The sequence below is a fragment of the Lynx rufus genome, unplaced genomic scaffold (genome assembly GCF_022079265.1).
Source record: "Lynx rufus isolate CCGP_SWC_20201006 ecotype Redwood Valley unplaced genomic scaffold, mLynRuf1.p SCAF_7, whole genome shotgun sequence".
Lineage (NCBI taxonomy): Eukaryota > Metazoa > Chordata > Mammalia > Carnivora > Felidae > Lynx > Lynx rufus.
Genome location: NW_025814889.1, coordinates 96902437 through 96926929, shown reverse-complemented (window position 1 = coordinate 96926929; position 24493 = coordinate 96902437). Strand labels below are relative to the sequence as shown.

General features: G+C 36.0%; 1 protein-coding gene across 1 annotated transcript in view; it reads right to left on the bottom strand.

The window, feature by feature from the left end:
* TRHDE (thyrotropin releasing hormone degrading enzyme) overlaps positions 1-24493 on the bottom strand; it is a 388442-nt gene that overhangs the window by 175281 nt on the left and 188668 nt on the right. The window contains exons 4-5 of the mRNA XM_047067262.1: positions 10442-10596; positions 7576-7689 (exon numbers count right to left, since the gene is read on the bottom strand). Of these exons, the coding sequence (XP_046923218.1) occupies positions 7576-7689; positions 10442-10596 (269 nt within the window). The remainder of the gene's footprint in view (positions 1-7575; positions 7690-10441; positions 10597-24493) is intronic.

Sequence of the window (24493 nt, the reverse complement as noted above, 5' to 3'; positions counted from 1 at the left end):
TTGTCTAGTAACATCTGAACAGTGTTAAAGTAACCTTGATGAAAAGGAAAAAAGAAAAAGTGTCTCATAAAGTGTTATGGACTGAGACAGTCACTCCTTGCTTAGAAATAAGTTGTGTTCTAATGTCTTTGAAAACATATAGCTGCCTGGTTAAAGATGATTAACAATTAGAAAATTAATAAATTATTTTTTGGTTGCTCTCTTAGTCCCCAACCTTCACTTTTGGTCACATTTGTGTTAGAGAATTTTGCAAAGCAAATTCTTTTTAACAAATCTGGGAAAAGGCCGCATGATATCAAATGTTGAACAATTCATATATCGTAGGGAGATAAACACTTTTACTATTGGTGGTAAAAAGTACAGATTAAAAGTGGTATAATCTGCTATCATAAATAATGTATATTTGTGAACAATGACAGGAGAACATTTAATCATTTTGGTATAAATTTTCGGCATTATCAATTTTTTGGTTTATCAAGTGACACCTGACAAGTTTTAGTAAGTAGGAGAATTTTGCTTACAAACTACTCTTACTTGAGAAGAGAATGATTTTCCCTGCAATATTTCTAGATATGAAAAAGGATGGCCTTGTATTATTGTTAGGCTCCAGGTTCAGAAGAATTTTCCTCTTAGAAAGTTCTAATCCTATCAATTTATTGGTTGCTTTTGAAATTCCTATGGATATGTAGAAAGATCTGACACCATGCCAACCTGAACATAGTCTTCAGAAGAAATACTTTATTCCAAAGGGAATGCTCATTTATCTTTTATTTCTAAGTTTAAAATATACAAAACCTGAAGCCCTCAGTGTCTTTCTGAACAAAATGACTTTGCTTTAAAGAAAATTCATTCTTTAAGAACACACACGAGCTTTCCATTTGCAGCTTTGTTTAAAATTTTTTAAATTCATATGGGAAAAAAATGTGAGGTAATGTGACTAGGAAAACCTCCCAGACTGGGGCACCTGGGTGGCTCAGTCAGTTAAGCATCTGACTTTGGCTCAGGTCATGATCTCACAGTTCATGGGTTTGAGCCCTGTGTCAGGCTCTGTGCTGACAGCTCAGAGTCTGGAGCCTGCTTCAGATTCTGTGTCTCCCTCTCTCTCTCTCTGCCCCTCTCCTACTTGTGCTCAGTTTCTCTCTCTCTCTCCCTCTCTCTCTGTCTCTCTCTCTCCCTCTCTCTCAAAAATAAACATTAAAAAAAAAAAAAAAGGAAAACCTCCCAGATACATACCTGAATATATAGAAGTATATGTGAGTATATATGAAAACTAAGGAATTATGGTTGTTTGTTTTCCCTTCCTAAAGATACAGTTCTAAATAGAAGTTGGTCTTCTATTAGAAGCAGTAAATGAAGCAGATTTACATTTTCTGAAATGTAACACACCTTGATAGCAAGCTCTTCAAAAGCTTCCATTTCCCTAACAATTGTGTAGCCAAAGTCTAGATTCTTATACAAGAACCACAGGTGTAAATAAAACAAAAGCACGAATGTATTCTCTACTCTTCAGTTGTAGTTTTATCTTCACAAATGCATTTGTGCCATAAAACTTCTAAATCAGTTAATGTATTTTAACAATCAACAAATGGCTGTTCGGTCTTTCATTCTTTTTGTGAAGAGATAACCTTAACGGGGCTACTAGCCCATCATTAAGATATTTCATAAAAAGCACAGAATTAGTCCTAAAATGAGAGAAAATGTAAACACAATTTGTTACTGTAGTAGCCTTAGTGGGAGCTATTTTACCATGTTAGTATAACAGGTGCAGTTCCTGTTTTCACTGTTGTTCCTGCTAGAAATTCTTAGGATCTCTTCAGCCACCACCCAGTTAGAATCCAAATCTCTGGCCTGCTTCTTAACACTGACATCCTCTTAGGATAAGCCCAATTTGTACACTAGTTGAGTGTTAGTCTAATCCTCAATGCACTGGGCATATACCCATTAGAACTCCTACATTTACTCAGAGTTCAGATATGGCGTATGAGACCCTTCCCTTCAATGGCATCCACTACTATTCGCATTGCAGCTCCTACCTTCTCTGCATACTTTGTTTCTTCATTATAGGCCTATTTTCCACCAATGCCCCAAACTGTTCTGATCACTAATGCTAAGGAAAAAGCAACCCTTTCTCCCAGAAGAGAGGGCTATAGCTCCCCACTTATACTCAAATTAGAAAAAAGAATAGTTTTTATTCTTTAAAACCAAAAGTCTATGTTTTCAGGAGAGATAAATTGCTTGCAGAAAGGGGAAGAATGGAAGAGTAAAAGGAAAGCAGGACAAGTGGTTCATTTTGAAGGCTGTGGTCCCCCAAGAGACCCAGGTAGACACTACTTTCACTTTCCTTCTAGTCTTTCAATGTAAATGTCACTGCTAAGCTACTGAACAGGATCAAAAAGACCACAACCCCATGGAACTAGCCATAAGAAGCCATTAAATTTTTCACATGCAATATGTGTTAGTCATTTGAAAAAAGATACATCATAGACTAGTTGAAAACAATTGGATCATCTAACTTACTGACTTCTCAGGAGTAGAATATTATATGTGGATTTTGATCATAAGAGATAAACACAACTATATGGAAAATCATGAATATATATGTGTGTGTGTGTGTGTGTGTGTGTGTGTGTGTGTACATTTATTTGGCATTCAGTATTTATAAAATAAGATTCTAAAATAAATATTTAATTCCCAAGTGATCTATCTCTGAACCCATAGCTCTCCTGGGAAAATATATTTTGATATTGATGAAGTATAGTACTAATATACAAACTACTGTTGAAACATATATTAACTAATTTGAAAAGCATGCAAAAGCATTTTTCCCTACAGACTTGAGAAACGAAGAGCTGAACAAATAAAATGTTAAGCAAAATCAAAATGTTTTCTCTCTGCCTATTTCCCCTCTCTGAATAGTAGAGTGTATGTTATTATTTAGAATGATGAAGCAGTATATCTTTACATTTAAATTGAAAAAAAAAGCATTTTCAGTTCATCAGTGATTGTCTCAACATCTTTTTGAGTAAAAATAAAATAATTTAAAAAGTGAAGATAATTTTATTGCAATGCCTGTTAACTTTAGCAAGCAATTTTTGTTGGAGCACAGTAAAATGATACTGAGTCTAATGGCAGAATTCATTTTTACTATTTTAGTCCTGCCCATGATAGAGACAATTGAGAACACTTTTGAAGGTTTTGGGCAATACACTTTGAGATATCTTTAGTATTGAGTATAATGAAGTTTAGTTGCATGATTCTCCATTAATAGTTATCTTTATGCCCAGGTATGTGTCCTCATAAAAATTTAGGGAGAATTCCCAGAGTGCAGACTTTATCAGCGTACAGTTATTGCTGTGTGAAGCTCCAGAGAATCCCGATTCATTTAATAAAAGAACATAAACTCATGTTTAATAATTCTCATTATAACAGCACATCCTTACAATGTTATATGCAGGAAACTAAAGGACATGCCTACAATATAGATACAAGCTATAATGAAAAATTAAGCAATATGCACAGGAGATACGATTTTGCCTGCATCAGCACCAGGTCTGTAAAATAAGGAGTCTTCATGGTAGCATTTTACTATGCATCCTTTTCTTGTACTAAAACTCGTTATCAAAGACTTTTTCAAATTAAAGTGATCGAGAATTATTGAAGAACAGTAACTGTGTTACATTGAAAGAGTCTTCCCGTTTCTTCATTTCCAGGAAACATAGTAAAATTTAATGTGACTACCATCAATATCATACTGTAACTTGATCCCTCCAATAATGTTGTCACTAACAGCCAACTTTGATGAAATAGCATCAAGCAAAAAGACTACCTGCTGCCCCTGAAATGTATCCTTAGCCCTGAGCTGAAGAAGTTGCTCCTGATGATCTTGACACTTCTGTTTGATGAATGAAACATTATATAAGGCTTACGTTCCTATAGAATAATCCACGCTGCCAGTATAGATAAGAATTGATTTGGTGAGACTGAGTCCAGATACAAAGATTATAAAAATTATTTCATAATCTATACATAATTGTTATGAATCTAGGGTGTCAAAATAGATGACTGGGATTGGAAATGTTAGGGCATCTATACATAAAATCAATGCACTTTTCTAATGGAGCATTTATTTTCTAGGTACATGATGCCTACTCACATTTGTATAGTGGCTCATACATTTCAAAGACCTTGCAAGATATTTTATCTTCACAAAAATTCTGTGAGCCTGATAAGTCAGAACAATTGCCCCATTTTTCAAATGATAAGAGTCAGAGAAGTGAAACACTTTTCCTGGAATCTGAATTTCCCCTTTCCAATCCATTCCCCTGATCTCACATCAAAGGCCCACATCTATAAAATGGTAAACTTGATTAGTTTGTTGGGAACAAAACTATAATAATAGTTTTTATTCCATGTAGTGTTTCTAATATAAAAACTGATTACTTTTGTATCAGGAACTGGCTCTGAACACTCTCCTCTCTCTGTCTCTCTCTTTCTCTCTTTCTCTCACTAAGATTTTACTAACAATTAAGCATGCTAATTTAGGTATACTGGCCTAAATCAGAACAAGAACTTCCTTAACAAGATTATGTAATTCTCAGTTTCTTTATTGATATTCCATTGAAGGTATATTGTCATAGCAATCACCCTAGCAAACTGAAATTGTATTTCAGTGCTTGATGAGACCTGGTGTCTAAAAATGATAAAAGCACGGTTTTTGAGATTAGAGACAAAAGAGGTCAGCTTCCTGAATTTCTTTACTCCTAACACTAGCCTGACTTCTGATTTTTCTATTTTAGGCTAAGCTGTAGTAAAGCCCAAGCTTTGCACTCCTAGGTAAGCTTTTGTGCATATCACAATAGTATGAGTTACTGCTGACACAGCCGTCACTCTTTTTCTTTCTAGTATTTCTTCCAATCTTGCTGATGCCATTATGAAAAATAGTGCTGGCACAGCCTTTAAGTCACTTAATATCCTCTTATCTATGGGGCTAATTTATTCTTAAAATTTTGTTTTCAAAGAAGATATTAATGATATATGGAGGAGGAATTTATTTGTAGTTTCTTCTCATAGGCTTTTTGAATTGGGATTTTGAGATACTCTACAAACTAAATAAAGCTACTAAATAGCAAAAGCAATTAAAGATCAGAAAGTATTTATAATCTTTACAATCTGAATAATAAAGAGACATTATAATAAGACCCGTTCCTCCTCCCTTTTGCTCAATTAATTGCAATGGAGTTTATTCTTTCATTTCTTAGTTTAATAAGGTGAGCCTTCTATATCACTGTATTTATGTCATCATTAATACCTGTCTCTTTTTTTAATGTTTTTTAATTTTTTTTAATGTTTATTTATTTTTTAAGAGAGAGAGAGACAGAGCGTGAGCAGGGGAGGGGCAGAGAGAGAGGGAGACACAGAGTCTAAAGCAGGCTCTGGGCTCTGAGCTATCAACACACACCCTGATGCGGAGCTCGAACTCAGGAGCTGTGAGATCATGACCTGAGCCAAAGACGGATGTTTAACCCACTAAGCCACCCATGCGCCCCTAATTCCCGTCTCTTAATTATAAAAGATGGATTTATAAGAAATAAAATCTTGTATCTTACCATCCCAAGTTTTTATACTTCTAGTTCATGGTCTATATTCTATTAAGGACAAAGTCCCAGATGGGTTATTTATACCTGATACTCATTTTCAATACCTCTTATAAATATGTTCTCTAGAAGGCCTACATTTATAACTTAACTGATAAAAATGATGAAAGAATACAAAAAAAAATTACTCAAAGACAAAATCCAGTATAAAGACATTGAAACTTGGGATATATTGCCATGCTAAAGCCATCAAAAGCTGTCAGGTTTCAGCCCATGTATAATTCTGTTGATTACTTTTTAATCCAAGATGCATTTTTCATAGTGATGAATAGAAGGGATTTTATGATAGATAGCTGAATGAATTTTAAAAAAAGAAAGCTTACCTATATGAGTAGCATGTCACTTGTAATGAGGTCATTTTTTAAATATTGAAACATAATGAAATTATAAATCAGTAACAATCCACAGCATAATAAAAATTAAATGAAAATTTTAAACAAAGTTGATTGAAACTCAACTAAAAATCAAGATATTTTAGGGCTATTTTGGGAGTATTTTCAAAATCCTTAAACATTTCAATTTCAAAGTATCACATTTGTTAAAAGAATAAATAATTCTTTTTCTACAAAGTCCTTTAAAAGCATTTTCAATTTTTTCAATGTCATGATAAAACCATTCAAGTAAGATTCTTAAAATTGTATCATATATGCATACATACCTAGATACAGAAGGCTAAGTAAGATTATCTCATTATTTAATCAAATGAACCATGTTGCTTTTATAAAATAAGGTCAAAACTGAATGAACATAATTAAAACATATCGATATGTTATTACTATTATGACATTTCCTCTGGGAGATATGTGATTTTTTTAACTCGGCAGAAGTTGATTAAATTTATGGTAGAGAAGTTATATAAAGACTTATAGACATCTTCATATTTCATCATGGTTTAAATATTCCTCAAATCATACTTATGGCAGATAATTAGACAATCACTTATTATTAATAATTTAAACATCAAAAAAGAGCAGTGTCAAATAAATATGTGTTATCACCAATGCTGCGTCACGGGTGAAATATGAGCTTCTGGAAGTTAATGAATGTTAGTCCTTTGCAACTTTTACACAGTATCACTTAAACTAAATTTAAAATTCAAGTTCCAAAACAACATAAACCCTGGGTTTCATTTAAAAATAAGATAGCCACTTACTGATTAATAAAAACATATACAGAATGAAAACCTTATATTAAAAGATATATAAAAACCACACCTTCCCTCCACTTTTTCTTTTAGGATGTTCTGGAAACATTACTATTTAAGGGACAACAAATCCTACTTCAGGTTCAGACATATGGGTATATTCTTAGAGTACAGGTGTAATGTGCATAACTCTTCATGAAGTTAATGAAGCAAGTGACTTAGCAAGTCATTTAATCTTAAGTATTATATCTTAAATAACCATAATGTATTTTGTAAATAAGCAAATAAATAAGCAATTATTTTAGCTAAGCTTTCGTCACAATGAAGAAATAGTAAGGTCTCATTTTTCTATGTATTGAAATATTCTATATACTTAAAATACTACATGTTAATTATTGTTACCTTCTTGATATTAAAGGATAATTTTCCTTTGTTATCAAATGCAACAATCTAAAAGATGTCTAATAAGAAAAGCTGTAGGGGCGCCCGGGTGGCTCAGTCAGTTGAGCATCCGACTTCGGCTCCGGTCATGATCTCACAGTTCAGTGAGACATAACCAGTCAGACTCTATTCAGTTCTAATAAGTAAAACAGAACTCTTTTGGAATACTTCAAATTTAATTTAAATTTAAATTTAAATTTTGGTCACTTTTTCTTTAGTGGACGTTCGATTTTCAGATGGTATTTTCAATTACCCCTAATGATAATATAGGCCCAATGTAACAACAGATCAACCTTTCACTAGGAATTCCAAACAACTAAAGAAAAATGCACATACCATGTTCCAGCCAGGGTAGAGGTAGTCCGTACCAACAAATTCAAAGTAGTGAGCAAAACCTTCCTTCAGCCACACATCTTCCCACCACACAGGAGTCACGAGGTCACCAAACCACTGGAATTGAAAAATGAATGAGCATCATATAAAATCAAATTTATCCCAGAATTATTTTACCTAAAATTAAGTGTATTAAACTATGATTACCATAACTGGAATTCATTCCCCGATTGATCTTACGATCTTAAAATGTATTTTGGCAAGAGTAGTTATTGATTTATTCAACTGCTTGGGTGACATTAGTTTTTTTATAAATTCATTAATGGAAGAACAAAAAATATAAGGATTAAAGAATACAAAAAGAATATTTACACTGGAGAAGAAAGAACTCAGGAGAAAAAACTGATGACTGTTATTTTCAAATATTTGAAGGCCTAGCATGTAGAAGAGGAAATGACTTGTATCCTGTGGCCCTACGAGGACATTAGGACTAATGGATGGAAATCCAGGTTGGTAGATGTCTGCTGAAAATACAGGAGACCCTCTAACTGAATGAGATGGCCAAAGACAGAACGTATTGCCTTAAGCAGTGAGTGACTCAGCACAGAAGGTATTGAAGCATTGCCTTCCCGTAGCATAGGCAACTCAGAGAAGACACTGGTTGATTGAAGGAGCTAAGGTCTTTCATGATGCTTCAAACTTCGCTCTCCATGATCTTATGATATAAAGGGGTCAGACCAGAAAAATCTCTAAGATCCCGTCATGAAAAATAGTGTTGTCATTTTTAATTGTTGTTTTGGTTAGATCGTGATGTGTCAGTCTGAAATCCTTGCTTAGGTCAGCAAAAAGTTAAAGAAATTCTTTTTTTTTTTTTTTTTTTTCCTTAAGAACAGAACCAAAAACGTTACATGCCCAGAACTATCCTAAAGACTCTGGATTGAATGATGAAAAATCAGAAGTCTCTTCTCATGCAGCTGGTGCTTTACTGTAGAGACAGGGGGGATGAGGTAAGACACAAAATAAAAAATATACAAGCAAATGAACAACACAGTTTCAGATCCTAATAAAGTGATAGCAATCAGGGAGAAGCCACTTTAGATTGTAAAAGCAGAAATATTCTCTCCAAGCCGGTGACATTTGAGCTCAGATTTTAATGATAAGAATGAGCCAGTCTTGAGAAAACCTTGGGAAGAAGTGTAAGCAACACTTAGTATGAAGACCCTAAGTGGGAATGAGATATTTAAGAAACAGAAGGAGGAGGCAGACAGTATCAGATCGGGTACAGCTTGAGGAGCTACAGTAAAGAGCTTCGTGACTGAATGTTTCAATATTATAATAAAGTGTTAGTCACTCAAGAGGATCTCTAATTGAAATACAAATAAGAGATAACATTGAATAAATTGATGACCATAAAGTAATTTTTATTCTTGATCAAAATGCAGATTTCTCCTCTAAATTGAAAGCCTGTTTTAAGAATTGTGACAATACATAGGTGGGGAGAGAGGGTAGTGTAGAAAATAATTTGGTAATGATAGTGGAAATTCTGTGTTTCTCCCGGCTTCTGGTCCATTTCCTCATGTAAATAGCCTGGCGCTACTAAGCTATAACAAGAAAGTAACTCAGAATGTGGAATAAATGAAATCCAATTCTAGGAACAAAGATAACATCATCAATGTGCTCTTATTTCAACAGAACTATATAAGTAATTTTTTCTAGGAATGTGCAAAAAGGAAACCCCTTATGCCTCCAAGAATTATATTTCACTGGAAACCATTCTCTTTAGCACAGTTGAGGAACCCCGATTATTGGTGCAATGGATCCCCTTAAATCTCTGAGGCAAGGAACACACGCCCAACCTGGGCAACATGACAGGTACAAACATCTTACAGGTTCATTTGCAAAAGGCTGGCATTGAGGTAAATGGTTCTATGGTCTGGACCAATTTATCATGAAGTCATTGTTCACATATTAGCATTTAGAAGTTCACTTTCTTCTGCTGACAGCATTTTCCACATAGTTCCTTCTTAAGTTTTCCAAGCTTTTTAAAAGTATTTTAGGTTATAACAAATTGAAGCCATACAGTATCACAATGAGATTTCTAGTGTTTTAACTTAAAACTATCTATAGTTACCAGGACAGGTATTGCTTTCTATTAGCATGAACATTTATTTCCAATTTGTTTTTTTTTTTACTAGAATCAAGATTCAAATAAGCATTGCAAAATCCCTGTAATACCTTCCCCTCGTTGTAAGAAAGTGCATAAAATCAAAATGAAATTAATTTTATCTCAGCTCCACTACAAAGTTGGCTAATTTACATATGAATTTCTAAACATGCCAAGACAAAAAAATATCAATCATTTGAGAACAAAGAGTGTATGGCTGAGTTAGTGAAAGACTTCCTAAGTGTCTGTGTGATGGGAAAAAGGGAATAACAAATTGATTTCAGCAAAAGCAAATTTTGACACGTACACAAAACTCAGCTGCATCTTGCAGCAATGCAATAAATCACTGCCACTACTGCACTTACCATGTATACACACCAATAATCACAAGAAAATAAAGCAAGGTTGACAAGGAATCGTGACTGGGTAGGGTCTCCAAAGAGGCTTCTGGGTGGCAGTGTTATCTCACTCCTCAACTAAACTGAAGGACAGTTGTTTATTCAATACGATCAGTGTGTTTTCTTTGGTTTGTGCTGTCATCTGAGAAAAATGGCATATCATCCAAAAACAACTACACAGTGCTCTCTATATAATTAAAACTTAATTGGGAGGAAAATAATTTAGCTCCTCATCTAAGTATCTGAAAATCGTTCTGCATTCTCAATAGTTTCCAATTATACTTACACCTGATCCTTTTTCTCATACCTGGTGACATATCTCATGAACAATGACCATGGTGACATCCAGTAAATAAGAAATAGATGAAACACTGGGATCCAGCAGTATTCTTTGTTCCACAAAAATACTTAGTCCCCAGTTCTCCATAGCAGCGTACGGGTGCTTAGGCACAGCTAAAAGATCTAGAAATAGAATAAAACAATTCCAAAGGCTTTAACAAACACACTGGATTCTAAATTCATATCCTAAAAAAGTCCAGAAATCCTAATGAAAAGGAATATTTTCTCTTTCTCAGTAATTTTTTTTTCTAAATTAAACTACCTGCCATTTCTACATGACAGCAGAAATATAGGCTATCACCGTAAATGCTGGCCATATCCATTCATCACAGTTCATTTTCAGACCCAGTGCTGGAGGAGGCTGGAAGTATCGGCACCATTATTGATGGGCCCATCCTAATAAGTTTCAGGGAGTCAAGGAAACCAAATGCAGCAGAAATCTACAGAGTCAAAAGGCATCGTGCCTTCCAACGAAAATACATTCAGCTCAATGCAGTGAATACTAGACTCTTACTCTTACCCCAATTTTTTTTTGAGAGAAAACATCTTAGATCAGTTTAAAAATGTGGCCTGTCATTGTTCTAATTGTTGAGATCCTCCTTTATTTTTTGAGTCTGTTAAAAATAAAATCTTACATGCAAATATAGCTTATAGAGAAAACTGTAATAGTGGGCGTAGTGGCAAAAGGACTAGTGAGGGAACCCGCAGGCTTTGGTTCTGGCCCTGCCGTGCACCATTAACTAGATCTATGACATCGGTAAATCACTTAATTTCTCGAGACCCCAATTCCCTCACCTATAAAATAAGGTTATTGGCCTTCATTATCTCTAAAATCCCTTCCAGCTCCAAAGATCTATGATCAGATGATTCTAAGATGTGTGCTTGTTTTAAAAGGCTGTAGAGGTATTATCAACTTCTGGTTAAGGTGACACAATAAGTTCATGCTTTGATGTACTCCCTCGGCTCCAAACACACAGCAATGATAAATAAAATATTAAAAGAGAAAACTAAAAAATATCTCCAGGCTTGAAAATAAATCTCTTCGTGGATCAGAAATGGTACAGAAATGCAAAGCAGTGATCGCATGTGAAGCCACAGTCCTGCTGGGTTCTGGCTCTAGGGGCAGGCAGTGGCAGCTGGGAATTGGCTCTAGCAGGACCCACCAGAGCCAAAGGGACCTAAGCCAAGCTGACTGCATGATGCCAGGGGTAGAGGTAGGGTATGCATGCTCATAAGGGCTGTAAATAGCTGGTGCTCACTGCTTCTTGGGAAAGCTAGCAAGTGGCAGAGTCAGGATTCGAACCCAGGCAGCCTGACTCCAGGGCCTTGCTTTTAACCACAATGATGCAATATTTTCAGTCTCTGACCCAAAAGTTCTACTTCCCAATAATCTAGAGTAACTCCCTAGGGTGTCAAGAAAAAAAAATTGGTTCAAGAATGTTTGCTGCAGTATTGTTTTTAAGAGTGAAAAGGGAAAACTAAATGCCTTTCACCAAGATAGTGGACAAAGAAACTGTAAAATAGTTAATATAAAGGAATACTACATAGCAATTGACATGAACGAGCTTACCACTAGATCTTATACTATATAGATCAACACAGATAATCTGAAAAACATAATGTTGAGGGAACAAGTAGACTTGTTGACAAGTAGACAAGGTGTAGAATGACCCTCACCATAAACTACTTAAAAATAAGCAGAATGAATACCATATGTTGTAAACGGACACTCCCACATGCACACACATACCCAGACAGATAGTAGTGGTAAAGTGCACATACGATCACAAACATATAGGAATGATAAACACCGAATTCAGAATCATGATTGCTTCAGGAAAGAAAGGGGGGAAAAGGGTCTGCAGAATGGTCTTTAGGTTCCTGGACCCCATTTCAACCCGGGGTTGAGGAGGATTCCCACACCACCAAGCAATTTTGGACCCCAGGATATATGAGAACTCAACTGGGTTCTGCCACTATCTACCCAGAGATAGCATCAGATTCCACAAATTAAGGGTGTAGTCCTACAAGACTGTCCTTTCCTCCCCACTTAAGATGCCAGTCACAAGCCCAGGTTGTCACCTGTACTTCTGACTGAGGTTCCCATGACTTCTTCTTTAGGTCTGATTAATTTGCTAGAGAGGTACACAGAACTCCGAGAAACATTTTTACTTACTAGATTACTGGTTTATTATAAAAGGATATAACTCAGGAACAACCAGATGGAAGTGACGCATAGGGCAAGATATGAGAAAAGGGTGTGAAGCTTCCATGCCCTCTTAGAGTGCACCATTCTCCCTAAATCTTTACCTGATTACTACCAGGGAGCTATCTGAACTCTAACGCTTGGGGTTTTTACAGAGACTTTGTTACATACACATAATTGACCAAATCATTGGCCATTGGCAATGGACCTCACCCTCCAGCCCTTCTCCCCTCCCAGGAGGAGGTTAAAGGGTAGGGCTAAAAGTTCCACTCCAGCATCCTGGGGTCAGCTCCACTGGAGACCAGCCCCCATCCTTAGGGTTCAAAATTCACCTCACTAACATAACAAAGACACTAACATTACCTTGTATTAACATAACAAAGACTCTCAACCCTTAGGAAATTCCAAGGGTTTTGGAAATTAAATCAAAAATCTTATAGGAAGACTAAATACATTTGAGAAATATATGTCAAATATATATGAGAAAGACATTTTTGATCATTCAGATAACCAAATACGTATTTCTTATAAATCATAGTATTGCAGATGGCCACAAAAGGGATTTCAAATCTGTTTTTAATATTATTTTTTAAAGCAAGTGATAGGTACATAGATATTATTTATAATATTATTGTTTCTTTTCAGTATGCTTTAAATATTTCATAATAAGAAAAAGGATAAAATGGTCAGCAGTCTTATAATATAGTTGATTGTATTTATTCATCATTTCAATGAACATCTCATCATTTGCTGTGTCCTTAAGTCTGAGATGTATATTAAAATAAATCAATATGATCCCTGTATCCACTACATTTTAATCTAAGAATGGAGACATGAAAGCATAATCCGAGAAACAGAGAATAAAAAGTGCTGTGAAAGAAAGAAAAACGTCTGGTTGGAGAGGTTCTTGAAAGAGCATTTGAGTGGGACATCCAAAGACAAATAGGATTTCAACAGGCAGTCAGAGGTACTCTATGCATTCATTGACACAAGTATTTATTCAACAACTCTTTTGCTCAATACAAGAACTGTTCTGTCCTTCAAGCTCCTTACTCCCTGCTCTAATGGAACTTATGTGGGTGTGTGCAGGAAGAGGAGGTCAATTAACAAAGAGTAAATGAACAAAACAAATTCAGTGAATGCTAAGCTCTACAAAGAAAATGCAATAGAGTAAGACAGTGATTGACTCATGGGCTGAGTGTAGCATGGTCAAGGCCAACCTCCTAAAGTAATCACAGTTCACCTGAGGTGTGAATGAAGGTAGAAGCCAGCTATCCAAAGACTTGTAGAAGTGTGTTCTAAGACACAACAAATGTAAGGGTTCTAAGGAGGGAATGAGATGAATATATTGGATAAACAGAAAGGTCAGTGAGGCTGAAGGACGTAAGGGAGAGGAACAAACCACAAACACATAACAAACAGATCTTCTACTTAAGATTTTAACATGAGACCTTCCCTAAATATGACCAAACTAGGCAAAAAAACAACACTGTGTTGGCTCTGCCACCAGCAATGGCAATAGCAATAGCACATCTGGTGTCATTTACTTGAAGGAGCATGTGGATTTATGAATGATCCTTTGGAACAACGCCTGTTGAAAACAGAGGCATTTCTATATGCTGGAGTCCTCCAAGAGTTGAGAGTAGTCAGGTGTCCAAAAGTAAGTGAGCATATCAGGCCACAGCCTGGAATTTGGATTGGCTCAAATGGCACATAAAGAGGACTCCAGACATGAGCCAGATGCAGAGTGTAGGATTTGTGATAAAGAGGAAGGTACGCTTAGGGGCAGTCATCAGACAGCAAATGCCTAACTAGCAGCGTTAAGAGGGTGCAGTGAGGGGCCAGTGAAAGGTTGGTGCCAAAGATGCCAGCACCGGTGACCCAAACAGACAACTGGTTCCCACTGGTTTCCAGAGGTTTGAGGGCACAGAAGTCATAATGGGTAATGAGGCTATACAACAGCCACACAAGAACTCTTAAGCAAATGGAGCTAGACTCAGAAAAAGTGAATGAGGACAGAGTAAGGCACAGAAGGATCCGGAACAGGAGGCAGCTTCTCAGACACAGAAAGGTTTTATAATAGACATAGGGAATTGTGTCTGTGGATAGCAGAAGGGGAGAAAAGCAAATCTAAAAAATTTAGATGATGCTACTACACACATAATAACCTTATAACAAAATACCAAAGAAACTTGGATTTTGTTCTATACCTTTATACCTGCTCTGCTCTATACCTTTATAAGTTAAGGAATCTTAATATTTCTATATTTGTATATAGTTTTATATTGTGAAAGATTTATATTTTAGGAATACCTTCATGAAGCATATATCCATATACACAGTGATACACAAATGCTCTTAACAGTTTTAATTCCAATAGCCAAAAATTAGAAATAAATCAAATGTCTATCAACAGGTGAATGGGTAAAGTGTAGTATATCCATATAACAAAACTCCATTCAGCAATAAAAAGAACGATCATTACATATAGCAAAGTTGAATCCCAAAATAGTTATACTGAGTAAAAAGGAAGAATATATATATATATATATGCAGCATGAATCATACATTTATTTGAAATCCTGGAAAATGACAAACGTATAGTGTCAAAAAGCAGACCAGTGGTCTCCTGGGGAAGAAAACGGGAGATGTTAAGACTGCAACAGGAAACTTTTAGAAGTAAAGGATATGTTCATTAGGGTGATGATTTCATGGGTATATACATATCTTAAAACATCAAGCTGTACTCTTTAAATATGTGCAGTTTACTGCATGTCAATAAAACTCAAACTGTTTAAAAGAAAGTACCTTCATGAAGTGAAATATTCTTCTGCTTAACTTTGAAGTTGTTAAGATGTATTCACAATGAATTACATTATTTCAATTTTTGCAAAAATAAATTTGTCATGAGGCTATAGCCATTAAAATGTGCAACATCCTCTTTAATATGCCTTGAAAACAGAAGAAAATTCAAATGTTTCAGAATCTAATTTACTTGGAAATTCAAAGAAAATCCAGGATAAAATTATGCATAGTACTCTGTTTCCAATTAATTACTACAGTTTTAAAAACTATAGGCAGATAGCAAATATTCATATAATACTAGTGAATGCAATTACATAAATTAACATAAAAATCTGACTTTATCTGCTTGCTCCCTTCAGTGTTCTATAATTTGCCTTCTACCTTCAACACTGCGTTGCAACAGCTCCTGCTAACTAAAATCACAAAATCTCATGGAGACTTCTCAGTTCTTATTTGATATTGTTGAGAATTATCATAGTGTTGATTAGAATCTGTTATAACTGTATATCCATGTTTCTCCTCCACTTCTGAGATTAGCCTATATTCTTGGTTTGTTTTGTCTTTTTATTTTCTGGTCATCCTCTGATTTTGAAAATCAAAGTTCCTAGGATTTCCATCTGTAGGTTTTTTGTTATTGTTGTTTAACCCATTCTACTAGTTTTCTTTGAGTGTTCTCACCTACTCCAATGTCCTCTGTCACCTCCCACATGCCCAGAAGCTTTCTTTGAACTCCAGAGGAAAATATGGAAGCACCTTTGTGGTAGACTGTTATTTGATAGCCCCCAGTGTACTATTTCTTCTGGAACAGACCCCTCCCATTAATCTGGCTTAAACCTAAAGATAACCTTGCAACTTCCTCTTCTGCTTTCTAAAGGGAAGCCAGTAACCATGAAAATGTCCTATGCCCCTGACAACACTATGTTAAGAGGAACACTGAAACTATGTGGAAAGGTCCAAAGAATCACCAAACAGGGTCTAATAACACATACAAATCAAAATACAGTCTCCAGCATTAGTGGCAGTGTTCTGATGTATAACTTTGTAAATATCTACACTAATGTACTCTAAATTATTAAATAACCACTAGCAAAAAAAGTGTTCAATATCAGGCCTCTCCTCTATGCCACAGTCAGATTATGGGCTCACAGATCATCATCAGCTGTCATCTAGAATAAGATGTATTGGTCTTAGCTCTGGGCATATCCAAGCCCTGGCTCTAGTCTAGTGTCCTTCAGCTCAGACACTTTCTGCTACAAGATCAAGTTCAAACTCCATGTTCTAAAAGTAAAAGGAGTAGAGGAGATACCATGTGAAACATAACCTCTATATACTTGTCCATTGCCTTGCTCTCTCTTGACACTTTCTCTTTTGCCTAAGCCAGACTCCCTAAAGTCCTGGCTCTCCTCAGCAATATTTCTTCACCAGCCAATTTCTGCCTTCTATTGTCCACACCCAAACTTGTCAATTCATTTTGCATTTGCCATCCATTTATTTATCTAAATATTTTGAGAGTAGTAAGAGAGTCCCTGCTAAAGATCAGAACTCAGAATGACCCAGACTTCAAACTTGAGCCCAAAAAGGGATAGAAAATTCTGGAAGATAAGAGATTAAATACCAAAGAAACTCAATGAGCATCACCTGGGTAGCCAATCCCTCCATACCTAAGCAGAGGACACAGTTGCTGCCAAGCCACAGGTATGAGCAGAGGATGTGGCTCCTTCCTTACAGAGCAACACTGGTCCCTGGTTGGTTGTGAGATTTTCTGCCCAGAAAATCTAAAGTGCCAGACATTAATCCTAGAAGTTTTGGTCTCACAAAAGGGAGAAAATCCATAAGGCTTTCTCATGGGAGTAACTAATCTTTCTTATTTTCCCTGTACCTGCAGTATATTTCCTCCATATATCCATTCATTCACAAAGTTTGTTGAGTCCTTACTGTGCCTCAGGAGAGGAGTCTAACAGTGACGTGGCTCCCATGGAGCTCATATTCTAGCCTCAGGGCTAAAGGTGGGATAGGGAGACAAAAAATGCTCAGATTAGTAAATAAACAAGCATATGAGATTAGGATTGGCACTATGATGAAAGTGACACAGAGGATGTTAAAGAATAATGGGGTTCAGGGGAGGATACTTCCTGGTCAGAGTGACTGATCAGGAAAAGCCTCTCTGGAAAGATAGCATCTAAGCTGGAACACCAACCCAACTGAACTTTACCTCCATAAAAGCAGGTCATTTTTTATTTCAATTGCTGCATTTCTAGAGCCTAGCACAGTGCCAAGAACATGGCTGATGTTCTAGAATATATTGCAAGATAAATGAATAGTTTTCCTCATTTTGACAATGCTGAATATATAGCTTACAACTTGTTTTGTTGGTATCACAAACCAGATACATAACCATTACCAATACCCATCCAAAAAGAGAATTAAATTCTGCAGTTCTGGTGAACAGTCCTGTGGTTCTCTGCCACGTGAAGTGCTCTACTGCTCCTTTAAACTCCTCCACCAAGGAGTACTCAGATACCCTCTTTCCAGGTTTGCAGAAGCATTCTGAACTCTGCCCAGGTCCTTCCACCCCAAGTTCCTCTTGCTCTAAAATCCCCAACTTCTGGGGTGGCTCAGTCAGTTAAATGCCTGACTCTTGATTAAGTTCAGGTCATGATCTCATGGTCATGAGATCCAGCCCCAAGTGGGGCTCCATGCTGAGCGTGGAGCCTGCTTTGGATTCTCTCATTCTCTCCCCTTGCCCCTCCCCATTGCACTTATATGCACATGGTCACTCTCTCACCCGCTCTCTCTCAAAAACAAAAACAAAAGCAAAAACAAAAACAAAACAAAACAAAAAACACATCACCTTTTAAATTTTAAATTTAAATTCACCTTTTAAATTGCACCCCCAATACTGTCTTCCAAGTCTCCCCTAGCAGCATCTCAATCCCAATGCAAGTTATCTGTTCAGCTCTGCTGCCCAGGCCTTCTTGGCAGAAAGCAGTGAACATAATAGTTAAACATCGGACCTGTGGAGTCCACACAGTTTGGAATCCAAATCCAGGTTTAACGCTTACAAGCTGTGGGACTTGGATCAAATTGTTTAATCTCTTCCAGCTTCTATTTTCTTATTGACACAATGGGGATATTAATGGTAACTTCCTTTTAGGTTGTTGTGAAGATTCAATGAAATGGTCCATGTAAATCACTTAGTCTTAAGTACAAAACATAATAAATCAATGCTATCACTGGTTGGGATCTTTCCAGTTCATCCCAACCTTGGGGAATTGAATGTATCACAGGATTTAGCTTAGAAGAGGAGGAACCTTTTCTTTGAAAAAGATGAATTGTTGGCTAATAGGTTACATCAGGCATTTTAGTTTCTGATTTGAGATTTTATATTATGATGTAAAGCAATACAGGACCTATCTAAGAATGAACAAACAAAAGAAAACAAACTGGATCATAGGACATTTCCATATTATCATTCAGGGATGCTAAAGAAGTTTTAAAGATATAGCAGGTAAAAACAAATGTTATATTTTAATTTTGGCCTGACTATAGCACTTGCTCAAGATACTATTTATATATGCATTTATGCTTAAGTAAAAAATATAACTCCTTGTTCTGACAATTACCATATGTGGCTAGTAGAAATATATATTGCATTCGAAATAGTAGTATAAACAAGATAAAATTCATAGAAGGCATCTATTCCTGGTATCATAAAATGAGACCAACTTTTTTTCTTCTTTCCAAGTGCAAATTCTGAAATTTGTTTGTTTGTTTTTTACTCAAAAACTGGTAAGGTTCCAAATGGCTGTTTTTAACTTCACCTGACAAAGAAGAGGACAAAATATATCCCTGGATACATTTCCACCAAATTTAAGAGTGAATCAGCCCTTCAAAGCTTAAAACAAAACACACTTTCTCCCGATGGACTTTATTTTTTTTTTAATGTTTATTTATTTATCTATTTTGAGAGAGAGAGAGAGCATGTGAGTGGGGGAGGGACAGAGAGAGGGAGAGAGAGAGAATCGTAAGGAGGCTCTGAGCTGAGCTCCACATGGGGCTCGATCTCACAACCATGAGATCATGACCTGGACTGAAATCAAGAGTGGAACACTCAGCCATCTGAGCCACCCAGGTACGCTTCTCCCAATGGACTTTCTATTGAGTTATCTTTCTATCAAAAAAAGGCTAGTTTCCACTATACATTTTGGCCTATAACAGAATTTTAATCATTACCAGTTGTATTCACAAGCCTAGCATTTAAGTCCTCAAATTTCTAGTTCTCCTGAAGTAGCATTAGGCCATAACATGCAGTTTTGTTGATCCTCTTGCCACATATTCAGAAGATTTTTTTTCATTTCTGCAATCACTTTTTCTCGACACTTACTGATTACTGTCAATTGCAAAGGAGGAATACTTTTCATGTGTTGTCTAATTTCCTTTTCCCTTGAAAAAGAATTTCCATGTCAAAGGACTTATCCTATATGCACAAGGAACATTTGTCATTTTCTCACCTATTTAATTTTTAAAATTAGCTCTACTTTAATTTCCATTGTCATATTTTGCATCTTCTTTCAAGCACTTTCGAAACTCACGGTCTTTGCTTTGATGAACATGATTAGGCATAAACATTGAACACACACGGAATGACTCCTATCTTCACCATTTGGTAATAGGCCAAATTGACTAATGCGTGTTATGTAACAAAGACTTGCTGTTACCTAAGAGAATGTAGGTTGAAAGTAAAGGTTCCTCTCTATTAAGGCTTCATTTATGATGCATTTTCATTTATTCCTATAATACTTATTCATTACCTATTACAGGCCAGACTGATCTGAACACTGGATATATAAACCTTGAACAATAAAGATACAGTCCCATTAAACCTTCATGAGGCTTAAAAACCAATGGGGGATACAATCAAGTTAAAAAGTATATACATTATAGACTTACAGGAAGGAAAGAGCAGAACAGTGAGTGAATTTGCTAGAATGAATACCTGGTGTAATGGATGCAGCACAGAACAGAGATTAAGAACATGGGCTCTGAAGCTAGCCAGCCTAGGTTCAAACTCAATTCTGCTACTTAATGAGGCATGTTACTTATCATTTCTGTCCCTCATTTTCTTTACCTGTAAAGTGGAGATGATTATAACTGCAACTATTTCACAGGGTTACTGTGAGGGCTATTGTTGGAACACAATTCTCAAGGGTCTCTCACATTTCTGTATGTCTCATGAGCAGAGATACTGACTCTTTTTTGTTCCAGACTATCGTTTTAAGAATATCTGTATAGCAAAAAAAAAAAAAAAAAAAAAAAAAAAAAGAGTCTCCTCTCCATAGCAAAGAACAGACATATACTCCATCATTTATAAAAGAATCAGGTTCCATAGGCTCAAGGTTCCTCACCTGTAACATAATCCACTGCATATGGGGGTATCATCTGGCCCTCTTTGCATTGTTCTTGGGAATGGGGGCTCAGGGAACGAACACAAAAAATGCTGAATCTCTGACTATTCTATAGCTAGAGCAGTAAAGGTTTTTATCTCCAACCCAGAAATTTCGTGTCTTCTGCAAGCATTCATGAAATAATGTCATGTGACCAGTCAAGTTTGCAGACAGGGTAAGGTAAAATCTCAGACTCTTCACAGTTCTTGACACAGTTCTTGACAATACATGTGAGGTGCTTAGAATAGTACCTAGAAAATTGTAAGTTCTCAATGGCAGTTAGATATTCTGATAGAAAAATGCCTCTCCAAAGATGTCCATGGCCTCATTCCCAGAACCTGTGAATATATTATATTACTTGGCAAAAATAAACTAAGATGCAAATAAAATTAAGGTTGCTGGTTAGCTGACCTTAAAATAGAAGAGTGACATAGATGATCCAGACACACCCAATGTAATTGCAAGGATCCCAAAAAGTGAAAGCGGGAGACATAAGAATTCGTGTCAGTGATGCAATATGAGAAAGACTCTGGAGGCCATTGCTGGCTTTGAAGATGGAAGGGGATTATGAGCCAATGAATGCAGGCAGTCTCTAGTAATTAGAGAAGGTGAGAAAGTTTAGAATTCCCCCACTTCTAAAGCCTTTAGTGAAAACACTTTAATCAATTTAATCAAATTGCCAACCTACAGAACTATTAGATAATAAATTTGTGTTGTCAGCTACTAAAGATGTGGCAATTTATTACACCATCAATAAGAAACTAATATAGTATCACTATCATCATTGCCTTTATCATTTTATGATATTGATAAATATACTATATTACTATTTATACTATATATATTATGTATTAATATTATATATTATAATTTAATTACTATATTATATACCATATTACTATATTACTATGTTATTATCATTATTATTATAATATTACTATAATTACTACTACATGAAAGAGGTCCCAAATCTTAACATAAGAATGGGGAAAGGCTATCTGGAAAAAGTCAATTATGAGATATATTGATTGAATAGGAGTTATCTGGAAGGAAACTACATTTCAAGCTAAGGGAATGTACAAACAAGTAAGAGAGAACATGATACTTTCAGTAAACAAAAACTGGATCAATTTGGCTGAAGAAGACAGTGGCAAATCCTGTTTTGGACATGCTGAGTTTGAGATGCCTCTAGAACATCCAAATAGAGATAACTAGTGAGAGAGGCTGAATATAGAGGTTTGATGTGTTCGAAAGAGATCTAGACTGGGGGAGATTTTAAAAGTCATCATCATATATACAGTAGGCTGTGACTGATACAGAACATAAATAAGAGGACCAAGAAGATGTCTGAGGAGCATGATTTTAAAAACAGGCAGAGTGGGGGTGCCTGGCTGGCTCAGTCAATTGGGTGTATCAGACTCTTGATTTGGGCTCAGGTCACGATCTCCAGGTTAGTGAGTCAGCCCCCCTCCAAGTCCAGCTCTGTGCTGATAGTGCAGAGCCTCCTTGGGATTCTCTCTCTCTCCCCCTCTTTCTCTGCCCCTCCCCCCTTCTCAGTACCCCTCTCTCTCTCTCTCTCTCTCTCTCTCCTCTCTCAAAATAAATAAATAAACTTTAAAAAACAAACAAATAAACAAACAAACAAAAAACAGTCAGTGGGGCGCCTGGGTGGCTCAGTTGGTTAAGCGTGGTATTCTTGATTTCAGCTCAGCTCATGATTTCATGTTCATGAGCTTGAGCCCTGAGTCAGGCTCTGGGCTGAGCACGGAGCTGCTTGAGATTGTCTCTCCCTTTCCTTCTGCCCCTCCCCCACTTGCTGGCACGCATGCACTCTCTCTCTAAAAATAAAATAAATTTAAAAAATTAAAAAATAAATTTTAAAACTTAAAACAGAGGAAGGGGAAAATGGAACAGGACACATAAAGGGTATTAACAGGCACTGTCATGAGAGTAGGAGGGAAAACCAGAAGAGTGTGATATTGTTTCATTCCAGCATAGTGAACCACCCAAAAAGGAGGCAAGAATAGACACTCTCCATGAGTATTTTAGATAAATTTAGGTAAATTTATAAAGCACAGCTATTACATATTCATATAATTAAATATTAATTAAATATGAATGCTTTAAATAATACTAGCTTACCATTCAAAATCATTCTCAGCAGACTGTCAAAATGAATTATACAAACTTTTACACAAATATAACACAAAGTCTAATCACAGGTGTTAGCATCATCACCTGAAGGGGAAAAAAAATACAATACCAGGTGAAAGGCTCTCATTAACAGTTATTTATCGAGTGTTAGTTGCTGGAGTGGGCCCATCCCACAGCATGCAACTCAGGAGTCTTTCTTGTTTCAAAAGTAAGGTAGCTGGGAGTCATTTCAGAGGTTTGGATAGCTCTTTGACACTCTTTAATTGACAGATTCCCATTTCCAGCAGAAGACAGTATAAAAATAGTACTATTTATAAATGAGCATTCTTAACTCTTGAAACTTGGAGTTGTCAGTAAAATGTATTTCCAAATTCATATGCACTTTAGACAGCATGAATACAAAGTGGTTACCTCTAAAAGAAATTATTTATGTAGGTCTGGTAAAGTAGAAACAAAGATTCATTGTGCCTTAAAGCCAGCTCCCCAGCATAAACTGTACTAGTAGTACATACAATATTCAATGAAAAAAAAAAATACAAACATATAATTCAAAGGAACCAATGTTGGATTCCTAGCTTAAAACTGTCAAGCATTAATTTCAAGCAAAATGAAATATTTGTTGAAGCCCCTGAGAAAAAAGCCATTGAAGCCCCATAGTTGCTTATTTTTTGTCACTTATTGCAGTATAAAGTGTTACTTGATATTAACTAGCATCTAAACAATGGATGCATTTTCAGAGAGCTGGTAGTACAAACAGGAAATACCAAAATTCATTGTGAATTTTAAAGGTTCCAAGGGAAATCTCCTATGCTGCTTGGGGTAATGAAGGCAGAAGAAAAAGGAAGGAAAATACAGTTAAAAAATAGTACAATTATAGAACCGGAAAATGTGGTGACACTATGTTACTTTACTAAATTTTAACACTAACTAGGAGCTAATTTGCCTTTACGGAACTAAAATAGAACCTTATCAATTTAGTCCTTCGCATATTACTAAAAGACTTTTTTTTAGATAATCCAAACCCACAGATTTACCATTTGAAATAGCATCGAGTCACTGAATGCCATGAAGAAAAATGAATGTCATGTGCCATTCAGGATGAATAATGTCTCAGATAGGAGGTGTTGATCAAAATATGAACCATGTCTTTCATTAGTGAAAGTACCTAATGATTTGCTATAAATATCTTCTTGTGAGTATAAAAACAAACAAAAAAAAACTACCTTTTCCAAATTTTTCTACAGAAGAGTTTCTGAGAGTTTCTATTCAATGATTTTTTTTCAAAACCCATTACTAGTGTTCCAAATATTCCCTAGTTCAATTTACATTAGATCAAGAAATGAGTATGGAAAGAACTAATAATGAGCCAGAGATTGAACTGAACCCTTTACTTCTCCAAGCTCCAGTATCT